Genomic DNA, 24,268 nt, shown 5'->3' on the forward strand with positions numbered 1-24,268 from the left:
GAATCGCAGGAGCCCAGGTGAGGTCAAGCCTGCAGTGAGCTGTGATCACACCACCACACTCCAGCTTGGGTGACAATGAGACCCTGTGAAAAAAAGAAAAAAAGGTTAAGGCAGAAGAAACGTTAAAGTTACGCTATATTTAGTTGATAATAATGGTAAAACTATTCAGGTGTTTTAACTGTGAGGGTACGGTTGCCTCTTTCTTATATTTATATATGTTCTTACTGGGTATAATTTCTAGACAGAATATGCATGTATCACAGAATATGGATGGCAATTTTATATTGCTTGCACGTGACTTTAGGTTCTTGATGTTTCATGATAGGAGCAAAGAAAGGTCTTGCTTGCCAATTCCTATGATTGCATCTGTTCTGGAAATTTACTAGCATTTGTTACCCAGGATTTCTGAAGTGCTAGTGACTGCTGCCCAGTAGTATTGATGGGCAAAATTACTGAAACGCATCACGAATCCTTCTGGTGTTTGCTTGGGCTATGGCAGGGTTTCTGGATCTTAGTACCACTAATATTTTGGGCCAGATAATTGTTGCAGATGATTGTTCTGTGCATTGTAGGACGTTTAGCTGCATCACTAGCCTCTACTCAACGCCAGTAGCACCCCCAAGTTGTGACAATCAAAAATGTCCCCTGGAAGGGAGTAGGGGATAGACTCTCTCTGGCTGCAAAACACTGGGCTATGGTGTTGAGATCTGCAGTGATGAGCAGCTTTAAATATGTGAACAGAAGGCCGGGCGCGGTGGCTCACGCCTGTAACCCCAGCACTTTGGGAGGCTGAGGTAGGCGGATCACTTGAGATCAGGAGTTTGAGACCAACCTGGCCAACACGGTGAAACCCCGTCTATACTAAAAATATAAAAATTAGCTAGGCATGACGGTGGGTGCCTATAATCCCAGCTACTCGGGAGGCTGAGGCAAAAAAAATCACTTGAACCTGGGAGGTGGAGGTTGCAGTGAGCCGAGATCGTGCCACTACACTCCAGCCTGGGCAGACAGAGTGAGATGCCGTCTCAAAAATAAATAAATAAAGATAAAAAAGTGAACGGAGAAATACCCATGCAATACTATGTCTCATCTCCCCCTCCCTCCCCACACACGGAGTCTCGCTCTGTGGCCCAGGCTGGAGTGCAGTGACATGACTTCAGCCCACTGCAATCTCTGCCTCCAGGGTTCAAGCGATTCTCCTGCCTCTGTCCCCCAGTAGCTGGGATTATAGGCGTGTCTCACCGAGACCAGCTAAGTTTTGTGTGTTTTTGTTGTTGTTGTTGTTTTGTGTTTTTTTTTTTTTTTTTTTGATATGGAGTCTCACTCTGTCACCCAGACTGGAGTGCAATGACACAATCTTGGCTCACAGCAACCTCTGCCACCCAGGTTCAAGCGATTCTCCTGCCTCAGCCTCTGGAGTAGCTGGGATTACAGGCACCTGCCAACTGCACCCGGCTAATTTTTTTTTTAATAGTTTTAGTAGAGACGGGGTTTCACCATGTTGGCCAGGCTGATCTTAAACTCCTGACCTCAAGTGATCCATCCATCTCGGCCTCCCAAAGTGCTGGGATTACAGGCATGAGCCACCAAGCCTGGCTGGTCTCATTTTAATGTCAGCTCTAACTTCTATATCACTGCTTTGTACATTGTAGATAACCAGGGAACATTTTTTATTGTACAAGAACAAGTAAAATAAACAAAAATATGCCAAAGCAAATATGATAAATACACATTTAGTAAGGTAAAAACAAGTATTTGATAAAATGTGTAATGTAGTCTAGTAGCTTTATTTAGACACAGAAAACAACATAAAATGTTGACTTGAAACATTGCGTGTACATGTTTACCATGTAGACAGTGAGATATGGAGGTAAACCGCCTTCCTAGTTTTTTTTTTTCTTTTTTTTTTGGTTCAAAAGGAATTCACTCTCCCCTTGTCCACTGTTACAAAATAGCAAATGGTGATTAGCATCTGTGCTGTAAGCAGGGACACTGCTGTTCCCAGCTGGAGTCTGTGGGTTCTTTGCCTGCTAGGGATTGTGACAAGAAGCCAGTTAACATGGAGAGGTGGACATACTCAGTCTTCCTTAGAGAAGGTCATAAAACAGCAGGACCATGCTTCTAACACATGACCTACATCTAGAAGCGTTCTTTTTTTCTTTTCTTTTTTTTTTTTTTGGTTGTTATTTTTTTGGTTTTTTGAGACAGAGTCTCTCTGTCGCCCAGGCTGGAGTGCAGTGGCGCGATCTCGGCTCACTGCAAGCTCCACCTCCCGGATTCACGCCATTCTCCTGCCTCAGCCTCCCAAGTAGCTGGGACTACAGGCGCCTGCCACCACGCACGGCTAATTTTTTGTATTTTCAATAGAGACAGGATTTCACCATGTAAGCCAGGATGGTCTCGGTCTTCTGACCTCGTGAGCCACTGCTCCTAGCCTCTTTTTTTTTTTTTTAAACCGGAACAGAAATACCATCTATTTGTTTCTTTACAGAGAAGTGGTATAAGGAAGTATGTTCTGGCCGGGCACGGTGGCTCATGCTGTAATCCCAGCACTTTGGGAGGCCGAGGCGGGTGGATCACCTGAGGTCAGAAGTTCAAGACCAGCCTGGCCAACCTGGCGTGGTGGCACACACCTGTAGTCCCAGCTACTCGGGAGGCTGAAGCAGGAGAATCGCTTGAACCTGGGAGGCAGAGGTTGCAGTGAGGCAAGTTTGCTCCATTGCACTCCAGCCTGGGTGACAGAACGAGACTTGTCTCAAAAAAAAAAAAGAAATATATTCTAAGCCCTTGAATTGATCTTGGCTTTCTTCATTATTTTTATAAGTAAAAATAAAAACATTGATATTTCTGATGTTCTGAGATATTATAGGAATGATACCACTTGGATTCAGCTTTCTGAGAAGTCTGGTATTTTCATAGTCTTAATATGAGTAAGAGAATTATGATCTTGGTACTGGATCTAAGGCAGAGGTATTGAAGCTGTTTTAATATTGCTTGAGATAGGACAGGACTTCAGAGTAAAATAAATTTGTATAGATAATCTGTTCAATCTGTTCAAATTAAGTTGTTGAGATGTATATTTGAATCTTAAGACTACTAATTTATATTGTATCTGTCTTTTACCAAATATATGTGTACTTCTTTTAATAAGCCAAAACCTATGCAACTTTTACTAATTCTTCCCCAGTGGTTCTTTTGGAAAATGATTAAATCTTGTGTCTCACATTTTGACATATCTATTGCGTTTAAAAGATAAGGTCGATCATGCTGCTTCTCAAACTGAGATAACCATTTGAGTTACCCGAGGCCCTTGGAAAACAATCGTCGTGAGTCTGCATGGGGGCCTGAGTCCCAAGTGGTGTTGACTCTGCTGGTGCACAGATCTGTTTTGAGTAGTAGACTCTAGTAGTGTCTCCTGCCTTCCATATGGTGCAGATTTGCGGCATTGAGACAGGAAATAAGAAACTGAAAAGGAAAACCATTCTTACCTTTGGTGTTATTGTTCTTGGTATATTACAGATACCAACAAGTGTGAGTGAATCCTGAGACATCTACCTACTGAGCTTTTCTTTCCTTAAATTCACAACTCAAGACCAAGGAGATTGAAAAACTCTTACAGTCTCCCTGCATGTTTTCACTTGTGCCCCTATTTCCTGTCATTAACATGGTAGCGTAGTCAACTCCTGCTATCCTGTAAAAGCTAGTTATTATAGTATAGAGGAATTTTGTAAGTCATAGCCATTAGTAGCTTGAAATACCAATGGTAGGAGTATTTATACCATGGCAATTGGCATACACTGTAACTCAAGAGTGTTCTATTTGTTTTTCTAGACAGTGCCAGTTTCCCAGCATACTCCTGTCTCTTATTCAGCAAGAAAAAGACCTTCCCCCTTATTTTCCAATACAGGACATGATATCCCGAGTTTTGAGCTTCTTATTAGTAGTGTGTTGCACACTAACCACACAGCTCAGCGAAGAGCAAGTTTATTCCCATAACAAACAGGAAACAAAGATTGAGGGAAAACCATAGTGGTACCCTTTTGTGAATGTTCCTTAAAACTGTCACAGGAGTCCTAATTAGTCTAAATACTTTACAAGTAAATCTCCCTCCTTCAGGTGGCACTTTATAAACAATCTTTCATCATGGAGAGATGAGAATTGGGTCAGGTATAATTAGAATGACAGATGTATTGGCTAGCCTTAGAGAATTAACGCAATTCAGTAAAAAGGCTAGCCAACTGCAGATATCTTCTAGAGACTTCCGTGACAAATTAGCACCCATCATCTTGTACTGAAGCAGTGCTTTCATTAACATGCACAGCTGTTTGCATCATCTTTGTTTGTATTTCAATCCATATTTGGAGCTTAAGTGAGATTTGTCATAAGACTTCAGTTCAAGCTTGCTTGCCTAATTTCACATGCTTCTATTTAGTAAAATATGATTACTAGGTCATAAATATTTGATAATTTATTGCCTTATTAGAGTAATTTTCTAAACATGTTTTTTGATGACTGCTTGCTACTATGTACAAGAACACGATAAATGTTCTTTTCTATTAAAAGTATATGGTTCCGGAACTGGGGAAACATGTTCTTAAAAAATAACCAGTTTTCTAGTGTGTTGACTTCTAAAAATTTTTCAATAGAATCAAATGCAAATATTGTCTACTTATTTTTCAACAAAATACACGTTTGATTTTAATAACTTAGGCTCATTAAATGTCACTGTATAGTAATACTTAGAATTGCAGCAGTAACTTAGGCTAAAAAAGTAAAGTTGTTATAAACTACATTGAGCTCAGCCTTTTTCATTGTTAATGGATTCAGTGATTAGACAGATTGTGTTAATTATATAAACTTTATATAATTATGTAAATTGTATATAATATATAAATTATATTTATAAATTATAAAGTTTATTTGAAATATTGAAGTTCCGTATACTTAGTGGATTTTAATACTTATGTCCTTGTTTTCATTTTATTCCACTGTTACATTAAGGAAGTAACTTATTACATAAATAAATTATATTTGCCTTACATTTGCCCTTTTTACTCTACTTAAAATTGGAGAAAAAGAGTTCAAGATACGGAATTTCTCTCAGAAAGGAGAAATATTTTTATTATGTGAAGTTTAAGTAGATCTTCTTGTAGAATATGGAGAAAATAATGCTATAAAATGTTGCCTTTTTAAAAAAACTTCAGAAAATATAGTTCCTAGCTCTCTCTGAATAACTCTAGTTTGATTGTGGCTGCTTTCCCAAAATTTGTAAATTTAGAATGTATATATTACATGTAATATAGTTTTATTTCGCATACATTCCAGTAGGCTGAGAATACTTGAAATTCAATGATTCAAAACGAAATAATAATAACCAGCTTTACTTTATTCTAAAATATATCTTTACTGCTTTATTAAAAGCAACTTATTTAGGCCGGGAGTGGTGACTGACACCTGTAATTCCAGAACTTTGGGAGGCTGAGGCAGGTGGATCACCTGAGGTTGGGAATTCAAGACCAGCGTGACCAACATGGAGACACCCCGTCTCTACTAAAAATACAAAATTAGCCAGGTGTGGTGGCGCTGTAATCCCAGCTACTCGGGAGGCTGAGGCAGGAGAATCGTTTGAACCTGAGGGCCGGAGGTTGCAGTGAGCTGAGATCTCGCCATTGTACTCCAGCGTGGGCAACAAGTGCGAAACTCTGTCTCAAAAAGAAAAAAAAAAAAAAGCAAATTATTTGCTAATGTGTTAACTTTGCTTCGTAAGAAGCATTGTAATTCTCATACATATGAAAAGTGGAGATTTTCTCCCCATACTGGTTGCCAGTTTCACAACTGTGTTCATTCTGAATTTCTTAAAACATGTAAAATTAGCTTTCTAACCTTGGTTGTCCACAATTTCAGTCCAATTTGAAATACCTATTCAGAACTAATTTTTTGTGATTGAGCGTTATTTTTTAAAGTGAATTTCATAATCATTTTATATAATCCAGGGACCTCTGGCTTAGTTCTGTATTATTTTGTATTATATTGATTTTTAGAAAATGGAATGTAGTGTTGACACCAGCACAAATCTCAGCAAGGGCCTACCTTACAAAGATAAAATGCATGGAGTTTGATTAGGAGCACATAACTTTGCTTTGTGTTTCGTATACACCAGCATTTCAGTGTATTAAATGCCACTTTGTCTTGAAGAATGAGTAGAGTTGTTATAAAAGAAGGCATAATGCTTCCTTGCCAGTAGAATTCAGCTAAGTGAATATCAGAAAAGCTATTTGTGATCTTGAAAGTTTAAGAAATTCAACATGAATAAAGGATTGTGGTTCCTTAGATATCCATATAAGTCTTTGCCTATATTTGTAACATTTCTCTTTAAGAAATATTCTTGTTTTTATTTTTCTGAACAAATTTTCTCCATTATTATCTGATATTTACTTTGAACAGAAAGGTAGATTGGAAATCAAAAAATAAGTTTGATTTCAAAAATGATTTCAAAATGTTAGTTTTCTCAATATTTTACGTTTTGAGAAGAGAATAAAGATAAGGCAGATAAAGAGGTTTTTGTTTTTCCTTAAATTTGTGTTTCTTTTCGACTTTATCTTTAATTGACATAATAATTATATATAGTATACATTTTGAAGATACGGTTTTAATTTTCACAGGAATCCTATTTGGGTTTAGTTATATAAGGTCTAATTTTGCATCCTCTACATTTAGTGACTGAAATATAAATTTCCACTGAGTGATAATAGTAATTAATGTGAAACAGGTTTTTTGCTGATGTTTTTAGAAGTTTCTGTAGATTAGGAAGGAAGAAATTATGCTATTGAGAAAAATAGAAAATGTAAACATAAGCATTTGAACTCTCTCGAGATATTTTTATCTTCCGTGAAACTAGATGCGGCTTGTTGAAGATGTGTTTCAGGTCTCAGTGCTCTAAAACTCTTCTAGTTGGTGAGCATCTTGATTGGTTAGATCTCTTACTAATACCCCATTGCTAGAGAGGGATGTAAAGGAAATTTTCTCAACCTGATATTTCCAAATCCTCCAATCTGTGAGTCAAGGAAAGAGACAAGGTTAGAATTCTTAGGCAAACTGAAAAATCAATATTCCTATATTATTATTATTTGTGTTTTTCTTTTTTTGAGACTGAGTCTCACTCTGTCGCCTACGGTGGAGTGCAGTGGTGCTATTTTGGCTCACTGCAACCTACGCTTCCTGGGTTCAAGTGATTCCAGTGCCTCGGCCTCCCTAGTAGCTGAGATTACATGTGCACGCCACCACGCCCAGCTAATTTTTGTATTTTTAGTAGAGACAGGGTTTCACCATGTTGGACACGTTGATCTTGAACTCCTGACCTCAGGTGATCCACCCACCTCAACCTCCCAAAGTGCTGGAATTACAGGCGTGAGCCACCATGCCCGGCTTCCTATATTATTTTTTTAATGTGGGCTTTTTAAAATCTTTTCAGTAGCGAAGACTTGACACCAAACCAAATGTCCATCAATGATAGACTGGATTAAGAAACTGTGGCACATATACACCATGGAATACTATGCAGCCATAGAAAAAGGATGAATTCATGTCCTTTGCAGGGACATGGATGAAGCTGGAAACCATCATTCTCACCAAACTATCACAAGGACAGAAAACCAAACACTGCATATTCTCACTCACAGGTGAGAATTGAACAATGAGATCACTTGGACACAGGGCGGGGAACATCACACACCAGGGCCTATCAGGGGGTTGGGAGACTGGGGGAGGGATAGCTTTAGGAGAAATACCTAATGTAAATGACAAGTTCATGGGTGCAGCAAACAACATGGCACATGTATACATATGTAACAAACCTGCACGTTGTGCACGTGTACCCTAGAACTTAAAGTATAATAAAAAAGATAAAAAATTTAAAAATATTTTCTTTGAGACAATTGTAGATTCACATGCAGTTGTAAGAATTAATACAGGCCGAGCACAGTGGCTCACGCCTGTAATCTCAGCACTTTGGGAGGCCGAGGCAGGCAGATCATGAGATCAGGAGATCGAGACCATCCTGGCTAACACAGTGAAACCCCGTCTCTACTAAAAAATACAAAAAAATTAGCCAGGCATGGTGGCGGGCGCCTATAGTCCCAGCTACTCAGGAGGCTGAAGCAGGAGAATGGCGTGAACCTGGGAGGTGGAGCTTGCAGTGAGCGGAGATAGTGCCACTGCCCTGAAGCCTGGGCAACAGAGCGAGACTCCATCTCAAAAAAAAACAAAAGAATTAATACAAAGAGACCTTGTATAGTCTTCACTCAGTATAGTATCACATATATGAAGTTGATGTTAATCCCTTAATACAGCTTTAACCTAAGTCTGTGCTGCTGCTTCTCCATGTCCACTTCTGAGAGGCACTGGCCATTTTTTGTGTGCCTATTCATACTTTGTGTAAAAGCATTAGCATCATACTTCCCTGGTGCTGACCCTACCCTCGGTCTCAGCTTCTCCCAGAGTAGGCTAAGATTCTCTTTTCTACTACATGGAAAATTGTTGTGGAATAATAAAGGGTTAGCAAAAAGGTCAGAGAAAACAAGCAGTTGTATTCCCTTTCCCCGTAGTAGAGTAGGAATATAATTGTGAGTGATAGAGGGTACGTTATCCATTCCTTTCCCAATCCTCTCTGAAATCAGCTTTACTGCTGTAGGAAGTTGATATTCTCTTTATATCCCTGAGGGAAAGTGTTGGGAAGGGTAGGTGATGGGGAATCAGGGTTGCTAACAATTGGGGGAATTATAACGAGAAGCTCTTTTTCACCAGGAGAGAGATTGCATGTTAAGAGAAGGCCTGTCTGCTCCTCCTCCATCTCAGCAGTTGAGAACCAGTTGGACAAAGTAGCTGTCTTTTAGAGATTCAGAAGTAACAAAGGCACACTGTCAGTCCTGTTCTTCCAGCCTCACATACGTCTTCTCCATACGTTATGTATTTGGCATTAAATTAACATACAGTGTTACACCCAATACACCCATTCCTGACCACATTATCTCAGATAGCCTTTTGTATTTGAGTATTGTGGGATCTTTTGCTATTGCCCGTGATGCCCACTTGGACTCCTCCAAGGCCGTGAAACTCTTGGGGGCCATTCAAAGTCAAGAGCACCAACTGCCCCTAAGAGGATTGGGAGAACCAAGCAACACTCCCCAAATAGGGATTATCTCACTCTTTTCTGGGCCTTTATGAAAGGAAGGAGTTAAGACTCTTACAGCTGGAGACTCCAGCAAGAGTTGTAGGCTCAACGTGTAGCTTATACTATTTACTTAATTAACATGTAAATGGATTTTGCATTCTGAATACTTGTTCTAGTTGATTGGGGCTCATTTGGCCTGGTTTCTACAAATTAGCTATAACAAATGGTTTCATAGCTGTTATAGAATGAGGCAGAAGAAAATAAAAATGAATGTGGCATTGTGTTTTACTAATGATAAAGGAAAATGTTAATATAATGTCATTTAGGTTCTGGACTGGGGAGATTTTGCCTTTATCATAAGTAAGAAATTGTTGCTAGATCACACACAAGGACGCATATTTATCAGGAACCATCTCCTTCGATCATCATTCTTTTATCCTATTACTTGACTTGCACCCACCCAAAATTCTACCATTTTTATGTAATATATAGACTCATAAAGACAAGGTTTGTGCATCTGCAGAGCCATGATGTGCACTGTGAGGCCCGTGACACACATCTATAAGAAGACACATATTTGGTACTCTAAGATGATACTTTTTTTTAAGGCCAAAATGTGAGGGTCAGCATAAATTGCCAAGGCACAGTGAATTTTGTTGCCAATGTTCCTGTGACTGTGGGGTGAAGGGATTCTGTGCCTCCCTTGGTAGCAGTGGCCACAGTGCTTGCAATCCCAGTGCCGATTCCCGGCGCAGTGCAGGCTCAGGAGGCACTGCTGCCTTGAAGTCTTGTTGGAATTAACACTGCCTGAGTAAGAGATTAATAATGTGTTTTGCTGTGTCTTAGAAACATTAAAGAGCATGTGACATGAATACGTACACATTGGTGAAGAAAATACAGAGAAGGAAAGCAAAGTGTAGATGTTTGTTACAACTGAAGATAAACTCTGGCAGCAGAGACCACTGCTGGCTATAGTTGATGGGGTCCTCACATCTAGGCATGGCTTTGAGCTTCACAGTCCAGAGGCTGCTCTGTCAGTAACTTAGAGGGCATATGACCCCAGAACCAGTTCACTTTTAATAAATCAGGGTGCCAGTCCTTTAATTTTGGAAGATAAATAAAATTGCAAAGTAGATGGGATTCTTATATCAACAAGTTGGCTAGTTTTCATCCTACAAGACTATTGTGTACAGAAAACCAATTTCAAAGACATGCTTTGGGAACATGGACTTTGAAAGCAGCAGGACTGAGTGAGATGGCCTTAATGATGGGTGATAACGAGGTTGATGCTTTTGTAGCCATGTTTCCATCTGAAAACCACATGAAGAGAGCCAGGTCATCTTAGTGCTCTTTGCATGGGGCATTTCTCTTGCAGAGTGTTTGACACTTTCTGGGCTTAGTGCTGACTGTCCCTCCTGTTGACATCATCATGATGGTATCAGCCTCTGGTTTTGCCAGGACTCCATTGCATCTACTGAAAGAGCAACATGTATAGGGAAGTAAAACAATAGTTAGTCCCCATTTGTATTGACGTTGTGGACCCTTGTCTTTGATTGGCTAATTAGAATGAATCTGTTGAAGGACCAGTTGCAGTGACTCACACTTGTAATCCCAGCACTTAGGGAGGCTGAGGCGGGTGCATCACTTGAGGCCAGGAGTTCAAGACTAGCCTGACCAACCTGGTGAAACCCCGTCTCTACTAAAAATACAAAAAAATTAGCCAGGCTTGGTGGTATAGAGGTAATCCCAGCTGCTTGGGAGGCTGAAGCACAAGAATCACTTAAACTCAGGAGGTGGAGGTTGCAGTGAGCCAAGATTGTGCCACTGCACTGTAGCCTGGGCGACAGTGCAAGACCCTGTCTCAAAAAAAGAAAAGAAGAATCAGTCTGTTGACTATCCCTAACTTGGAAGTTCTGGGTGATGCATGGCTTTCATCTTTTAGAAAGGTGTTTTTTCCTCTGTCATGTTAGTAAAACTAAGAAGACATCTGTGTGTGCTAAGGCATCAGCCTAGCAAGGACAGGGCACAAACCCAGAGGGAGAATTGGGCTGTTGTTTCACTTCCAATAAAAATGGGATATACATGGGAGGTAGAATTACAAGTCTACTCAGGATTGACTTTATACATGTAATTGGAGGGAGGGGTCACTGATTGACTTTGAGGCAATCAGGGGTGAATGAAACTGATCTTGGGGAGGGTGGCAAGACATGTTGACAGGTAAGATATGTTTTAATTTATGTAAAACAGTGCATGATGTGTATTAATAAGTTAGAGCTGGTTGACTATGTTTTTATTGTTTGCAACATTACTGCCCAAGGGTCAGGTAAATATACAAAATATACAAATAATACAGATATTTAATACATAAATTTCAATTAAGTAGCGTAATTACATAATATGTTGTTATAATTGTACTTAATGCATATGTAGTTATATTCAAATAATACAAATGTTTAATATATAAATATCAATTAAATAGCAGAATTAATACATTGTTATAGACGTATCTCAGACATATGTAATTAAATTATTAAGATATATAATATAACATGTTAATGCATATTTTAATATACAAATAAAATGGTCTTAAATTGGAGTTAAGACCATTTATATTGGTACATATTTTAATATACAAATGAATGGTCTTAAGTTAGAGTTAATGTCATTGAGTATAAGTCACATTTACAGATATGACATATGTTTCTAGATAAAGTCAATGAACAGACAGCCTCCAAAACCTGGAAAACATTCAAAATATATGCAATTAATTTTATACTTGAGTTAAGGCAGTCATTTGTTAAGGAAGGCAATCAGATGTTTGTGAGGGCTTAAACTTTCGCTTCATAACCAAAGCAGTTTCCTTACATGAAAGCTGACTTCTTAAAAGAGAAGTTTATTTTTTATAATGCAGAATTGTTTTGATGTGCAGACACCTTCCGTCATTTCATACTCATCTTAAGAGCAGCCAAATGATTCTTTTCACCTTTGGCCAGAATCCTTTTCTTACTTCCAAGTCCTGCACTCATTAAACCAGATGAGAATGCATGCTCTGAGAGGTAAATCTCTAGTCCTGGTGGGCAGTTAAATTCCTCAGTAAATGTTTGGTAGATGCTGCCTAATAAACCCAGTCCAGGTTGCCACTGGGAGGATTGAAAGAAGTAAACGTGTGTACATGAAGAGAGAGACAGTGCCTTTTCATGCTAAATGTGGTTCCCCACATCTCCTCTGATTAGAGGTGTGCTCTGAACAAGCCGAGACGGGGCCATGCCGAGCAATGATCTCCCGCTGGTACTTTGATGTGACTGAAGGGAAGTGTGCCCCATTCTTTTACGGCGGATGTGGCGGCAACCGGAACAACTTTGACACAGAAGAGTACTGCATGGCCGTGTGTGGCAGCGTCAGTAAGTGGACCCTTCTTCGAGCCTGGCCACCTTTCGTCTCTCTCGCCACTGACTCTGCCCTTTGTAACAGATTGGTTTTCCTGGTTCTTGGGAATGGGCCTGTTGCTACCACTAACCACATTTCTGTCCACTTCTCTAATTGCTCAGTCTCCTCAGTATGTTCAGTCATGAGCACACCTCTCCGTCTTTCCCTAATAAAGCATGGCCGTGGATGTGTTCTCTTCCTAGCTGTAGCAGACATGTCTTGCAATCCAGAGGGACTTTTGAGTGCTTCTCTTTTAAGCAAAGCTGAAGTGGCTGTTTTGTCTTCTGCAGCCAGCCGTTTCTGCAATTGCGTACTTACGTGTTTGTCTGTGTACGTGTGTGTTCGTGTTTATGCATGTGCACTACCTGTGCAGATACTGTCTACCAGTGGAAGCCTGGCTGATGCAGCTTGAGTTGCATTGATAAGGTGTGTGGCTATGATGAATACCTTTAAGTTGGTTCATAACATGTCTTTTATTGTGCTGTTGAGGGAATGTGATTGGACTGAGCTCATGCATCTCAAATGCTGGAGGGTAGAAGTGCCCGTTTTGCCCCCTGAGCTCAGCACACAGACATTTGCCAGGTCAAACTGCTGCTTCTTCTCTTGAAAGTAGAAGAAAACTTTTGACTTAACATGAGAAGCTTTCAATGACATAAGGCTCAGGGAATATAATTTTCTTTCCTTTTTTTTCTTTTTTTTTTAAAGACGGGGTCTCATTCTGCTCAACAGGCTGGAGTGCAGTGGTGCGATCTCGGCTCGCTGCAACCTCCGCCTCCCGGGTTCAAGTGATTCTCCTGCCTCAGCCTCCCCAGCAGCTAGGATTACAGGCACATGCCACTGCGCTCAGCTAATTTTTTGTATTTTTGGTAGAGACAAGGTTTCACCATGTTGACCAGGCTGGTCTCGAACTCCTGACCTCAAGTGATCCACCTGCCTCGGCCACCCAAAGTGCCGAGATTATAGGCCTGAGCCACCGCTCCTGGCCAGAACATAATTTTCAAAGTCTTTCTCTTGAACATTAAGCTTTTCATCATTCTGGGGATAAAAATATGAAGTCATGATGACTTACGTGCACAAAGAAATTGTCCCCAAAGAGGTAATTCTCAGGAGGTCCAGTACCAGACATGAGACTTCCATGTCCTTAACAGACTTCCAAGTGAAATTCCCAATTGTGCTTATTTCTTTCTTTCTTGTTGTTCATGAGTAGGAAGTGTGAACTACTCAAGAAGTAATTATTCAGCTCAACTTGATAACTAAAGACGAAACTCAGTAACTGTGCATTACTTTTTTGAGAGACTCCTGCCTTTTCTCTACTGTATTGCAAGGTGGCAGCCACATTTCCTGCCTGAGATTCCTAGGGATTATATAAATTGTTTTCCAGCGAGATCATAGGATTAAGCAAAACAACAGAAGGACCTGCACCATTAATAACTCTACTGTAAAGGAGCTCAGGATCTAAGAGGAATCTAATGGAAAAGCTTCTCTTGGTCTCCTGCCATCGCCAGTGAATGAGATGACTGCTTCAGTCCCATGGGTGAACAGGTGTAGGAACTGGTAACCTCAAGGGCCTTTTTTTTTTTTTTTTTTTTTTTTTCTGGCTCTGATCGGATGATTGCAGCTTCTGGCTCAAATGACTCCCTTCTTCAGTTTCAAACAAAGCAGTCATTTAGGTCAGGTATTGCGAACACAATGGAGAATTCTGTTGCCTGCAGCCTTTGGAATAAAGGCCTTTTGTTACAGTGATTCTGACTGGTTTAGCGGCTGGGAGAGGTTTCCTGGCAGATTTGCAACTTTTTTCTCCCTTTCCCTGGGTGGATTCATTTTCTGAAATCTCACGTATGTTTTTTGGTAATAAGAAATTTATTTGGTTTTAATTATTAGCAGTGATGAATTTACTTCAAGAGATTCAAATTATCTCTCCACCTCACCCCAGTACTGCCATCCCTTCCCGTAACACTCTCTCCCTTTGATCAGTTTAGTCTGGGAGCGAGCAGTGGGCACCTGTCCAGGTTGGATGGAGGTGTCCTGGGTGGCACACACTTTGCTGAGGGTTTTGCAAAAGGTAGATGCTCCCAACGAAGAGGTATTAGATAAGGCTAGCCTGATTTTAGAGGGGATAGGTGACAGAATAATGTATGAAGAAAGCAAAGGCTGAAGGTCAGTTAGATGGGTGGACAAGAATAAATAGAGAGTATAAGCCTCAGCAAACAGCCAGAGCTGAGAGCCACATGCTGTTCTGTGAATGAGTGAAATAAATGGAGTTTTTGTGAAAAAATGCATCGAAGGGAATTGGGGATATTTGGCACAAAAGAAGGAGCAAGAAATCCTCTTCTGTTAAGAAACCTGTTGTTACTTGGATATACATATTATCAGAGACAAGATATCCGGCATTCTCAAATATTAACTTCTTGCAAAAATAGATCTTATGTTAATATGTTCATTTTGGTTTTGTTGGAGGGATCAAACCTAAGGAGTGATTTTGTTGGTTAGGTTGTTTTTTTGTCAGTGGACTCTTGTGCATTTCAGCCATCGTTCCCATGTTTCTCTTTTTGTTTTTAGTTATGTTCTCTTATTTTTTCCATAGTGTCCCAAAGTTTACGCAAGACTACCCGGGAACCTCTTACCCAAGATCCTGTTAAACGTACGTTGTCATTCACCTGAGGGAAGGGAAGAGGGGAGGAGGATGCTGCTTGGTTCACATAACTCCAGCATCATCACCTTCTTTGCATGGTTTTGTGTTTCTTGAACACCTGTCTTAGTAAAATGTTTCTTCCCATTACCTTGCTTATAATTACATCTCATTTTGCCAGACAGCTTGAGATGTCGGGCTAAGAACATCATTGACCAAGTTTCTTCTATTTCTGACCAATTTCCTTTTTATTTAGTCCGGTTTTATTGAATATTATATGGACAACATCATTGTATTGTATTTGCCGTTAACTATTTTATTTCCTAAAAGCTATCAGTGTAACTGAGAGCAGGCTCAGCTTCTTACTGCTTGCAGAACCGAAGAACAAGGGCTAGGTGCAGTGGAAGGAAAGTGACTTTATTTTGCAAGGCTAGCAGTGGGGAAATGGTCCAGGCTCTTGCCTTAAAGCAGCCATCTCAAATTTTGGATTAAAAAACAAAGGCTTAAAAAGGGAAGCTTGGAATGTAGGGCGTGAAGGAGGGGTGAGGAGGTGCTGCTATACGGGACTTGTTTCAAAGACTTGAGTTATTATCCAGTTCAGTAAGTGGGCTGATGCATCCCAGGCACAATCGGGTTGTAAATTAACTGCAGCCTTGAGGTGCTCTCCTGATGAGGGAGAATTCTGCAGGTGCCTAAGTCAGTCAGTGGAACTTCTAAGCAAGCATTAATAATTATAATAAGAATTATAGGCATAATTAGATAAGGGAGGCGCTGTGCCGGGAGTGCCTGGTGGGAAGGAAGAGAGCAAAGGTTACCATTTCATTACTAAAACTGGAAGGAAAAGAAAGGAAGAAAGAAAGATCTGTAAAATAGAGTACAGTTACGTCAAGATGCCATGATTTAACAAGAGACTATAATACATGAGCAACTTGTTTCCTCAGAAAAAAATACTTAATATTCATGTATTGTAGTACATGGACTAATTCGTACACACAGATTTCAATTATGTGTGTTGTAAGACCCGGTTTCAACTTCATGAAGGATCACTTTTAGACATTAGGAGCCCCTCTTTCTCCTCTCCCAGAAGGCGTAATGATAGGTTAGAGGTTCTCAACTTCCGACTAGGAAGTAGAGAAAGAGCCTCCTATAAAGAAATGCGTTGTCCAGCCACTGCAGGCCTTATAGTGTCTTATGTTTTGTTTTTATTTCAGTTGTAATATCAGACTAACTTAGTTTTAAAATGTGGTTTTAGTACTCATGTTTGAATTTGGATTCCATCCAGAAATAGATTTATCCAGTGTTAGGTTAGGGATGATATATGCCATTTATGCTTATGATTGCTGAAAGAAGAGAAGAGACACAATTTCAGTTGTAGCTTAGATATTTTATAATTAAAATTAACATTTATATACATTATCCTGAAAAAAAAGAAAGAAAACCCTCATCTCAAAATTGATAAAGCCAGTTATCTTTTTTAAAGATGATAAATTATAGATGGGGGATTATGTATTTTAAAAAAGATTATGTATTTTAAAAAAGATTGCATCCTAAACTGGAAAGTTTTTTAATGGCCTCCATAAAATATTCAGAATAATTCACATAATGTATGACTTTTGAAGGATGTGGTTTGTACTGCCGCAATGTACACATTTCTTTTGCTATTGTGAAAAAAGGGTTTTTCTCTAGAAACAGTGTAAGTACAGCGAGTGGGTTGACACAGACTAGGACAAAGCTCTAGCTCTTCCACTGTAGTATTGATAATACATAGGTACACATGGTAAGTTGTATTGTACCAAGCATTTTCACAGATCATTTATTTTTCTTCAGAACACTTTGTGGGCGTTTTCCTCATTCCTTTTGTACATATGAGAAAAAATGAGGCCGCAAGAGCTTAGTGACTTGTCCCAAGCCATCGAACATGGCAGGACCAGGCTTGAAACCCAAATGACATTTTGGCCGCACTCCACACCAAATGGCTAAGCATTTGCTTCTGACATTGTTTTGCAGGTTGGTAAAATCACATTTGCGATTCAGAAGCACATTTGAAGAATACAGAAAACAGTGAAACGAGGATGAAGAATGTTAGCGTTTTTTCCTAAATGCCATGAATATAGCACGCAGCAGTAAATTAAATGTCTTTCCCATTCTTTTACAAAACAGTGGTTATTTTTCTCTTAAGTTTCATTTTAGCGTTTATAAGAATTCTGTTTTTCCATTTTTAATAACTGGTGGAAGCAAGCATCATTGTTGGATAAATTTATTTTCATGCAGTACACATAACTACCACTTTCATCATCCACTGTTCCAAACAGATACTGAAACTCTCTTTTGTAATTTTCTCCTTCCCGGTGATTTTCTTCATCTACTTGCAGTGTGTTTGGGATCCTGACACCTTTCCATTCTAGGAAGATGAAGTGATTTGGGCAGCTATATTTTCTTGTCTACCTACAGAGACTATTCAATCACAGCAAGTGAGGGGTTTAGCAGTGCTAGTACTAACAAGGAAAAAAACATATAATTTCGAGTTATTTATAGCCTGTGCAGCTATGTGGTCTTATTTATAGCAAACTGCACATTTGATTTGAAAAAGTCATGGTCATCTGGAGGTCAAATGCAGATAGTAGACTCAATACAGAGCAAAGGAGCTGAACTAGAAGGGAAGCAAGCCTGTTAGACTGGGCAACTTGGACTTGACTTTGCTCCTTCATCAATCTAGGGCTAATTGGGTGATATTTCTGCACAAAGGTGGTTGGTTTCACAGATTGCTCAGTCTAAGCTGCTTCTAGTCAAATAATAAATGTGAAAGGAGATAGAAAAAGCTCTTCAGTTGAACTGATATAAGATAACACTTAGGGAGAAAATGTATGATGGTTTGCATTATAAAAACAATAATTTGCCATAAATCAAGCATTTCTAGGTTTCAAACTTTTGTCATAAAAACCGATTTTGAACATTGCAATTTTAGGGACATATTTTATTGTTGTTGTTATTGTCAATGAAAATCTAAACCACAAATATAAGGGATACAAATATGAGGCTGAGAGCTTTCATTTTCTTCATGAACATAGGAATTCAAATCATTAGAAAAAATCCTTTCTCATTTGGGATAAAGAATCTTATGAGAGCCGAGTTAATTTCTGACATTAGTTTTGCACCTGCCCATTTGGGTTTAGGACAGTGCAAAAGTTTCACATTTAATCTTCAAAATGTAGTATTTGTAAACAATACAATTATATAAATATTTGTTGATTCATTTATATTTCAAATATGAGAATGTGACCATTTTTTCTAGTGTTGTCTCCATCAGATTGCTTCCCAAAAGGCAAACAGACCAACTCCTTAATGGCGTTTAATCTCTCAAAGAGCATCGTGCTAATTTTCAGTCAGCGGATTGCACCCTGTGATCTGGCCAAAGTGTGACCCATCTCTGGCACCTTCATTTGCACTGACATGTGGTACAAACAACTAAACCAAGGTTTCTCAACCTCAGCACTATTGACATTTTGATCCAGATAATTAATTGTTTTAGGAGTCTGTCCTATGCATATAGAGCATTTAGCAGCATCCCTGACCCCTACCCACTAAATGCCATTAACACAACTCCAGCTGTGATAACTAAAAATGTCTCTAGACTTTGCTAAATGTGCTCGGGGGGGTCACATTCTGGTTGAGAATCCTGTTCTGGAGTAGTAGTTTCCCCATGTCTGACTCAGAGATAGAACTATCCTGGTGTAAACAGGTGTACTTTCCACAAATTTGAGGGCATGTTGAAATGTTAGAATGTCAGTATCCTCCGATTCTCGACAGATGTTTGAAATTGAATTTGTTAGACTATTGTCCAAGCTCTCAATATTTGCAAGATAAGGTGGAAGTTGCTGTTGCTGTTCTGACTATAGTGTTGAAGATCTCGTAGTTTTTCTGCTTGAATGTAAGCTACTGTGGCAGCAGAAGAGAAACCAGCAAACCCCTTACTTGGAAGTCCATGGTTCACCTATGCACCACCCTCTCTCCTATCTGTTTCATCTTAGTTTCCGAGAATCCCAGGATATGCTGGAGCATAACCATCTGTAGAGATGCCCTATAGTTTGGCTACACAGGTTATTTGTACTTTAGGATTATGTTTATGGCCTTAGGGTGTGTACAGAGGTATAGATCTGACCCCATGCAGGATTGAGGGAAGGAAAAATATTGATTTCTAGGCACATCAAAATGGTCCAGATGACATGAAACAGACTGGTACACTTCCAGAGAATATGAAAAGAATTGGAACTTAACAAGTCAGGCCCCAAGTTCCATCCTCAAGAACCATCCCCAAGAACCATTCCCAAGTTCCAAGTTTGTTGCTGCAAAAGCTCATAATTTGCAAATCGTAGATAACTCACCATGCAGCCTTTGAATGAAATATGCCACCTTAACCCCAGGGTCATTGTAAAAACAGGAGCCATAAGACAGAAGTCTGAACGCCTAGGCCATTTAGTCTTTGGCCAAATTTGAACTGTTGTTCTTAATGACACTATTCTTGTTCTTTTCACTGTGCAGTAGCAAATATTAGTTCCCATTAGTACATTCTGCAATACCATTGGAACTAAAACTGCCAAAATAGATTGGGCAACCTGGGCTTACACTTTGCTCCCCAACGAACCTAGGGAGGGAGAACAATTAAAGCATTAAAAGATGTGATGGTGAATTAAATTATATGTCACGTCATTGCCAGTAAATTCTATCGGATTAACAAGTGTGAAAAGCCAAATCTTTGGTATCTGGAAATGCTTAGATGAGAAAAATGGTTTTTTCCTCAAAGCCATAATAATTAGAGATGACCTTAAAATTGAAAGGAACTAGATTGCTTAGCAGCTCAGCACTTTTTTTTTTTTTTTGAGACGGTCTGTCGCCCAGGCTGGAGTACATTGGCATGATCTCGGCTCACTACAAGCTCTGCCTCCCGGATTCACGCCATTCTCCTGCCTCAGCCTCCCGAGTAGCTGGGACTACAGACGCCCACCACCACGCCTGGCTAATTTTTTGAAGTTTTAGCAGAGACAGGGTTTCACCGTGTTAGCCAGGATGGTCTCGATCTCCTGGCCTCGTGATCCACCTACCTCAGCCTCCCAAAGTGCTGGGATTACGTAAAGACGTGAGCCAACGCACCCGGCCCAGCTCAGCATTTTTTAAAAAGAAGGGCCATTTACCTTGAATACAGGTTAAATATCTCTTCTCTAAAATGCTTGGGACCAGAGGTGCTTCAGATTTTGGATTTGGGAATGTTGATGTATTCATGATGAGATAACATGAAATTCATTTATGTTTCATGTACACCTTGTACAAAAGTCTGAAGGTAATTTTATACTTTTTTTTTTTTGGAGTCTTGCTCTGTTGCCCAGGCTGTAGTGCAGTGGCGTGAACTTGGCTCACTGCAACCTCTGCCTCCTAGGTTCGAGATCCCCCTGCCTCAGCCTCTCAAGGGAAGCTGTAATCACAGGCACCTGCCACCACACACAGCTAATTTTTGTGTTTTTTAGTAGAGATAGGGTTTCACCATGTTGGCCAGGCTGGTCTTGAACTCCTGACCTGAAGTGATGCACCAGCCTCGGCCTCCCAAAGTACTTTGATTACAGGTGTGAGCCACCATGCTTGGCCTTATACAGTATTTTTGATAATTTTGTTCATGAAACAAAATTTGTGTACATTGCACTGTGAGAGAACAAAGGTGTTGCTATCCCAGCCGCCATGACGTCGTGTCACTGCTCAAAAATGATCAGGTTTTGGAGCATTTCAGATTTTCAGATTAGGGATGTTCTACCTGTGGTAAAAGAATGCTCATTATTTATGTGGTCTGTTGTTTAGCTATTTGCCAGAAGAGGGTAAGTAGATAGTTTAATAAAGCGGTCAGCAAATATTTTTCATACAAGGCCAGATTATTGATTTTAGGCTTTGTAGGTCATGCAGTTTGTCATAACTACTGAACTCTGCAGTGGTAGCATGAAAGCAACCATAGACAATAAGTAAACAAATACACAAGGATGTGTTCCAATAATACTACTTTTATAAAGGTAGCCAGCAGCCAGGTGCAGTGGCTCACGCCTGTAATCCCAGCAGTTTGGGAGGCCGAGGCAGGCAGATCACCTGATGTCAGGAGTTCGAGACCAGCCTGGCCAACATGGTGAAACCCCATCTCTACTAAAAATACAAAAATTAGCGGGTGTGGTGGTGTGCGCCTGTAATTCCAGCTACTCGGGAGGCTGAGGCAGGAGAATCACTTGAACCCGGGAGGCAGAGGTTGCAGTGAGCCGAGATCGCACCATTGCGCTCCAGCCTGGGGGACAAGAACGAGATTCCATCTCAAGGAAAAAGAAAAAAAAATGTAGCCAGCAAGTCGATCCTTGGTTTAATACAGCAGGTTTTTTAATTTTTATTTTTATTTCTTTTCCAATAGCTTTGGGGGTACAAGTGGCTTTCGGTTATGTGGATGAAGTGTATGATGGTGACGTCTGAGAGTTTAGTGCCCCCATTAACTGAGTAGTGTACGTTGTACCCAATATGTAGTTTTTTATCCCTCGCCTCCTTCCCACTCTCCCTCATTCTGAGTCTCCAGTGTCCATTATGCCACTCTGTATGCCTTTGCATAATCATAGCTTAGCTCCCAATTTGTGAGTGAGTACATACTGTGTTTCCATTCCTGATGACTTCACTTAGAATAATGGCCTCCAGCTCCATCCAAGTTGCTGCAAAAGACTTTTATTTTGTGATTTTTGTGGCCCGGTAGTATTCCGTGGAGTATATATACCACATTTTCTTTATCACTCATTGGTTGATGGGCCCTTAGGTTGGTTCCATATCTTTGCAATTGTGAACTGTGCAGCAGTTATTTTAGAGTCCAGGATGTGCTAGGCCAGGTATTTTGAGGGACACCAGCAAAGGAATCTGAGTACTGGCTTTCAATAACTTGATAATTTTATTGATGAAATGAGACCCAGATATGTCATAGAAATAAATAACAATATAAAGTAAAATATACAAGTGTAGGAGGAGATTGCTCTGGAAGTCTGGAGTAAAATGAAATCAGCTTTATCCTTAAGACCTCTATAGAGGTTAACAGTTCTATCTGCTTTTACTGCTACTATTTATATGAAAGTGGACAATATTGAAGATTTTGACTTTTTGAACTCATCTATTGAGTGTTGAGCAGCTATGACAGGTTATTTCTTTATGTGCCTCCATTAATGAAGTCAAGAATAGCTTCTGAGAAATTGACAAAAAACAATACCCTAAGGTTAACCCATTCTGAATGCCAGTTATTGTTGCTATTGCTTCACGTATATTTTTTAGATTCAGACTTGAGGTTGCTTTTAAGTTTTAGTGTGTTGTGCTGAATAGAGAATAGATGTTAATAAAAAATAACGCCAGCATTCATTCTTTCACATTCAGTTCATAGATTTGAAAAAATTCCCATGTCAGTATGTGTCCATGGATATAAAAAAGAAATGTAGCTTGACTAGAGTAAACACATCATAGATTACATTTTTATTACCTTATGTCCACGCGATGCATTGATAGTGTTCTCCACCAACTATGATTGCACTGGCTATAAAATTACAATACAAGGGCATATTAGGGGGAGAATGCCTTTGTTTCTTCCTGTGATTGTTGTTATTTTGTTTTTAAAAGGGTCTGGTATTACACCGGAGGATCACAAACTGTATTTTCTTGTTATAAATGGCTCTTCTATCTCGGACTTAGTGGGTAAGATAAATATTTGAATTTAGAATGCGTTAGGAGTTTTAGCTATTTGGAAATTAGAAAAATGGAGAGACACTTTTTTTTTAAGTTGGGGTGGCACTCAGAAAGCTCTGCCATGTTTCGAGATTAAATTTTCACATAAACGCTAACAGGTTTCTATTTCAGCCATATATAAATGATCCTCCTTGTCTCCTCTCCTAAATTATAGCCATCTCAAGTGACAACATTGCTAGGTCTGTATCAAATAGCATTTTCAATGATAAGGCAGTGATTTATATAGGTCTTAATTTGTTTTAATCTTCTGTTATCAGTGCTATAGAGATAAATTGCTTTTCTGCTGATGAAAGGAGACTAAACCAATTTTCTTATTAGAATCTAACATTAATATATCGACTGAATGCTATTCATAAGCCTTTGTTTAGGGAAGCATTGGGCCTTCTGACCTGTTGGAGATGGCCATGGTCATTGCTGTTTGAAGGTGGGTTGTTTTTTCTTTCGTGTCCCGAGCCCATTGTGACTGTAAAACTGTGTGTCACCCCAGAGACTGAGGAAACAAATGAATATCAAAATGATAGGGGCAGTCTTTCCCAGTGTCTTTAATTTTGACCCCACATTCTTGTTTGAATGTGAAATACTACATTAGTTTGAATATGAAAGGGAGTACTCTGCAGTGATTATAAAATCGGAACTAAAATGAAGGAATCGGTGCATGTACAGTTCAACTTAATAGATTATCTTCTACGGAGTCTTCAGACAGGCTAGGAGAGTGATTTCTGCCTCATCCTGAAGATGGTAGCAGGTTTCACCCTGTTTTGAAGTAACTTCCCTTCAAATGGTAACAATTTTCTCAGAGGAACCACAGGTATGGAAATGTTTCATTGCTGTCTTGGCCCCAGTGATGGAGGAGCATTTTGTGACAGGAACGTTGCATGCAGCATCAGCGTTCATGAATAAACTGAAAGCTAACCTGCCATTTTACCTCGCCCCAGAAAACAGAGCTCTGGCAGGTATTGAGAATAGATTACAATGTGAAGTGGCAGTATTGTGACAAGCATCCATGTATCAGTATTAAAATTGAAATGAGCCCTCACGTACATGTGGAAGCAGTTTCTCCCGTTTTCATACTCAGTTCCCTGAGGTAATAGCATTTTGGTGTGAGAGAAAGAAGGGAATCTGACCATTCTCGTGTGGGAAGGGGGCTGAGGGCAACAACTTCCTGTGACAGCCACCCTGGTCCAAGCCACCGTCATCTTCATCTTTGTCTTCTTTTTTTTTTTTTTTGAGACAGAGTTTTGCCCAGGCTGGAG

General features: G+C 39.7%; 1 protein-coding gene across 10 annotated transcripts in view; it reads left to right on the forward strand.

Annotated features, from left to right (window-relative positions):
• APP (amyloid beta (A4) precursor protein) overlaps positions 1–24,268 on the forward strand; it is a 301,277-nt gene that overhangs the window by 175,926 nt on the left and 101,083 nt on the right. For 3 of the 10 annotated variants that reach the window (XM_011926487.1, XM_011926488.1, XM_011926493.1), the window contains 2 exons: positions 12,403–12,570; positions 15,180–15,236. The exons of 4 other annotated variants lie outside the window; for them this stretch is intronic. In XM_011926487.1, coding sequence (XP_011781877.1) covers positions 12,403–12,570; positions 15,180–15,236 — 225 coding nt within the window. The remainder of the gene's footprint in view (positions 1–12,402; positions 12,571–15,179; positions 15,237–24,268) is intronic. 3 more of the 10 variants (XM_011926489.1, XM_011926492.1, XM_011926490.1) reach the window with 1 other exon arrangement.

Source organism: Colobus angolensis, unplaced genomic scaffold, assembly GCF_000951035.1.
Source record: "Colobus angolensis palliatus isolate OR3802 unplaced genomic scaffold, Cang.pa_1.0 Scaffold69, whole genome shotgun sequence".
Lineage (NCBI taxonomy): Eukaryota > Metazoa > Chordata > Mammalia > Primates > Cercopithecidae > Colobus > Colobus angolensis.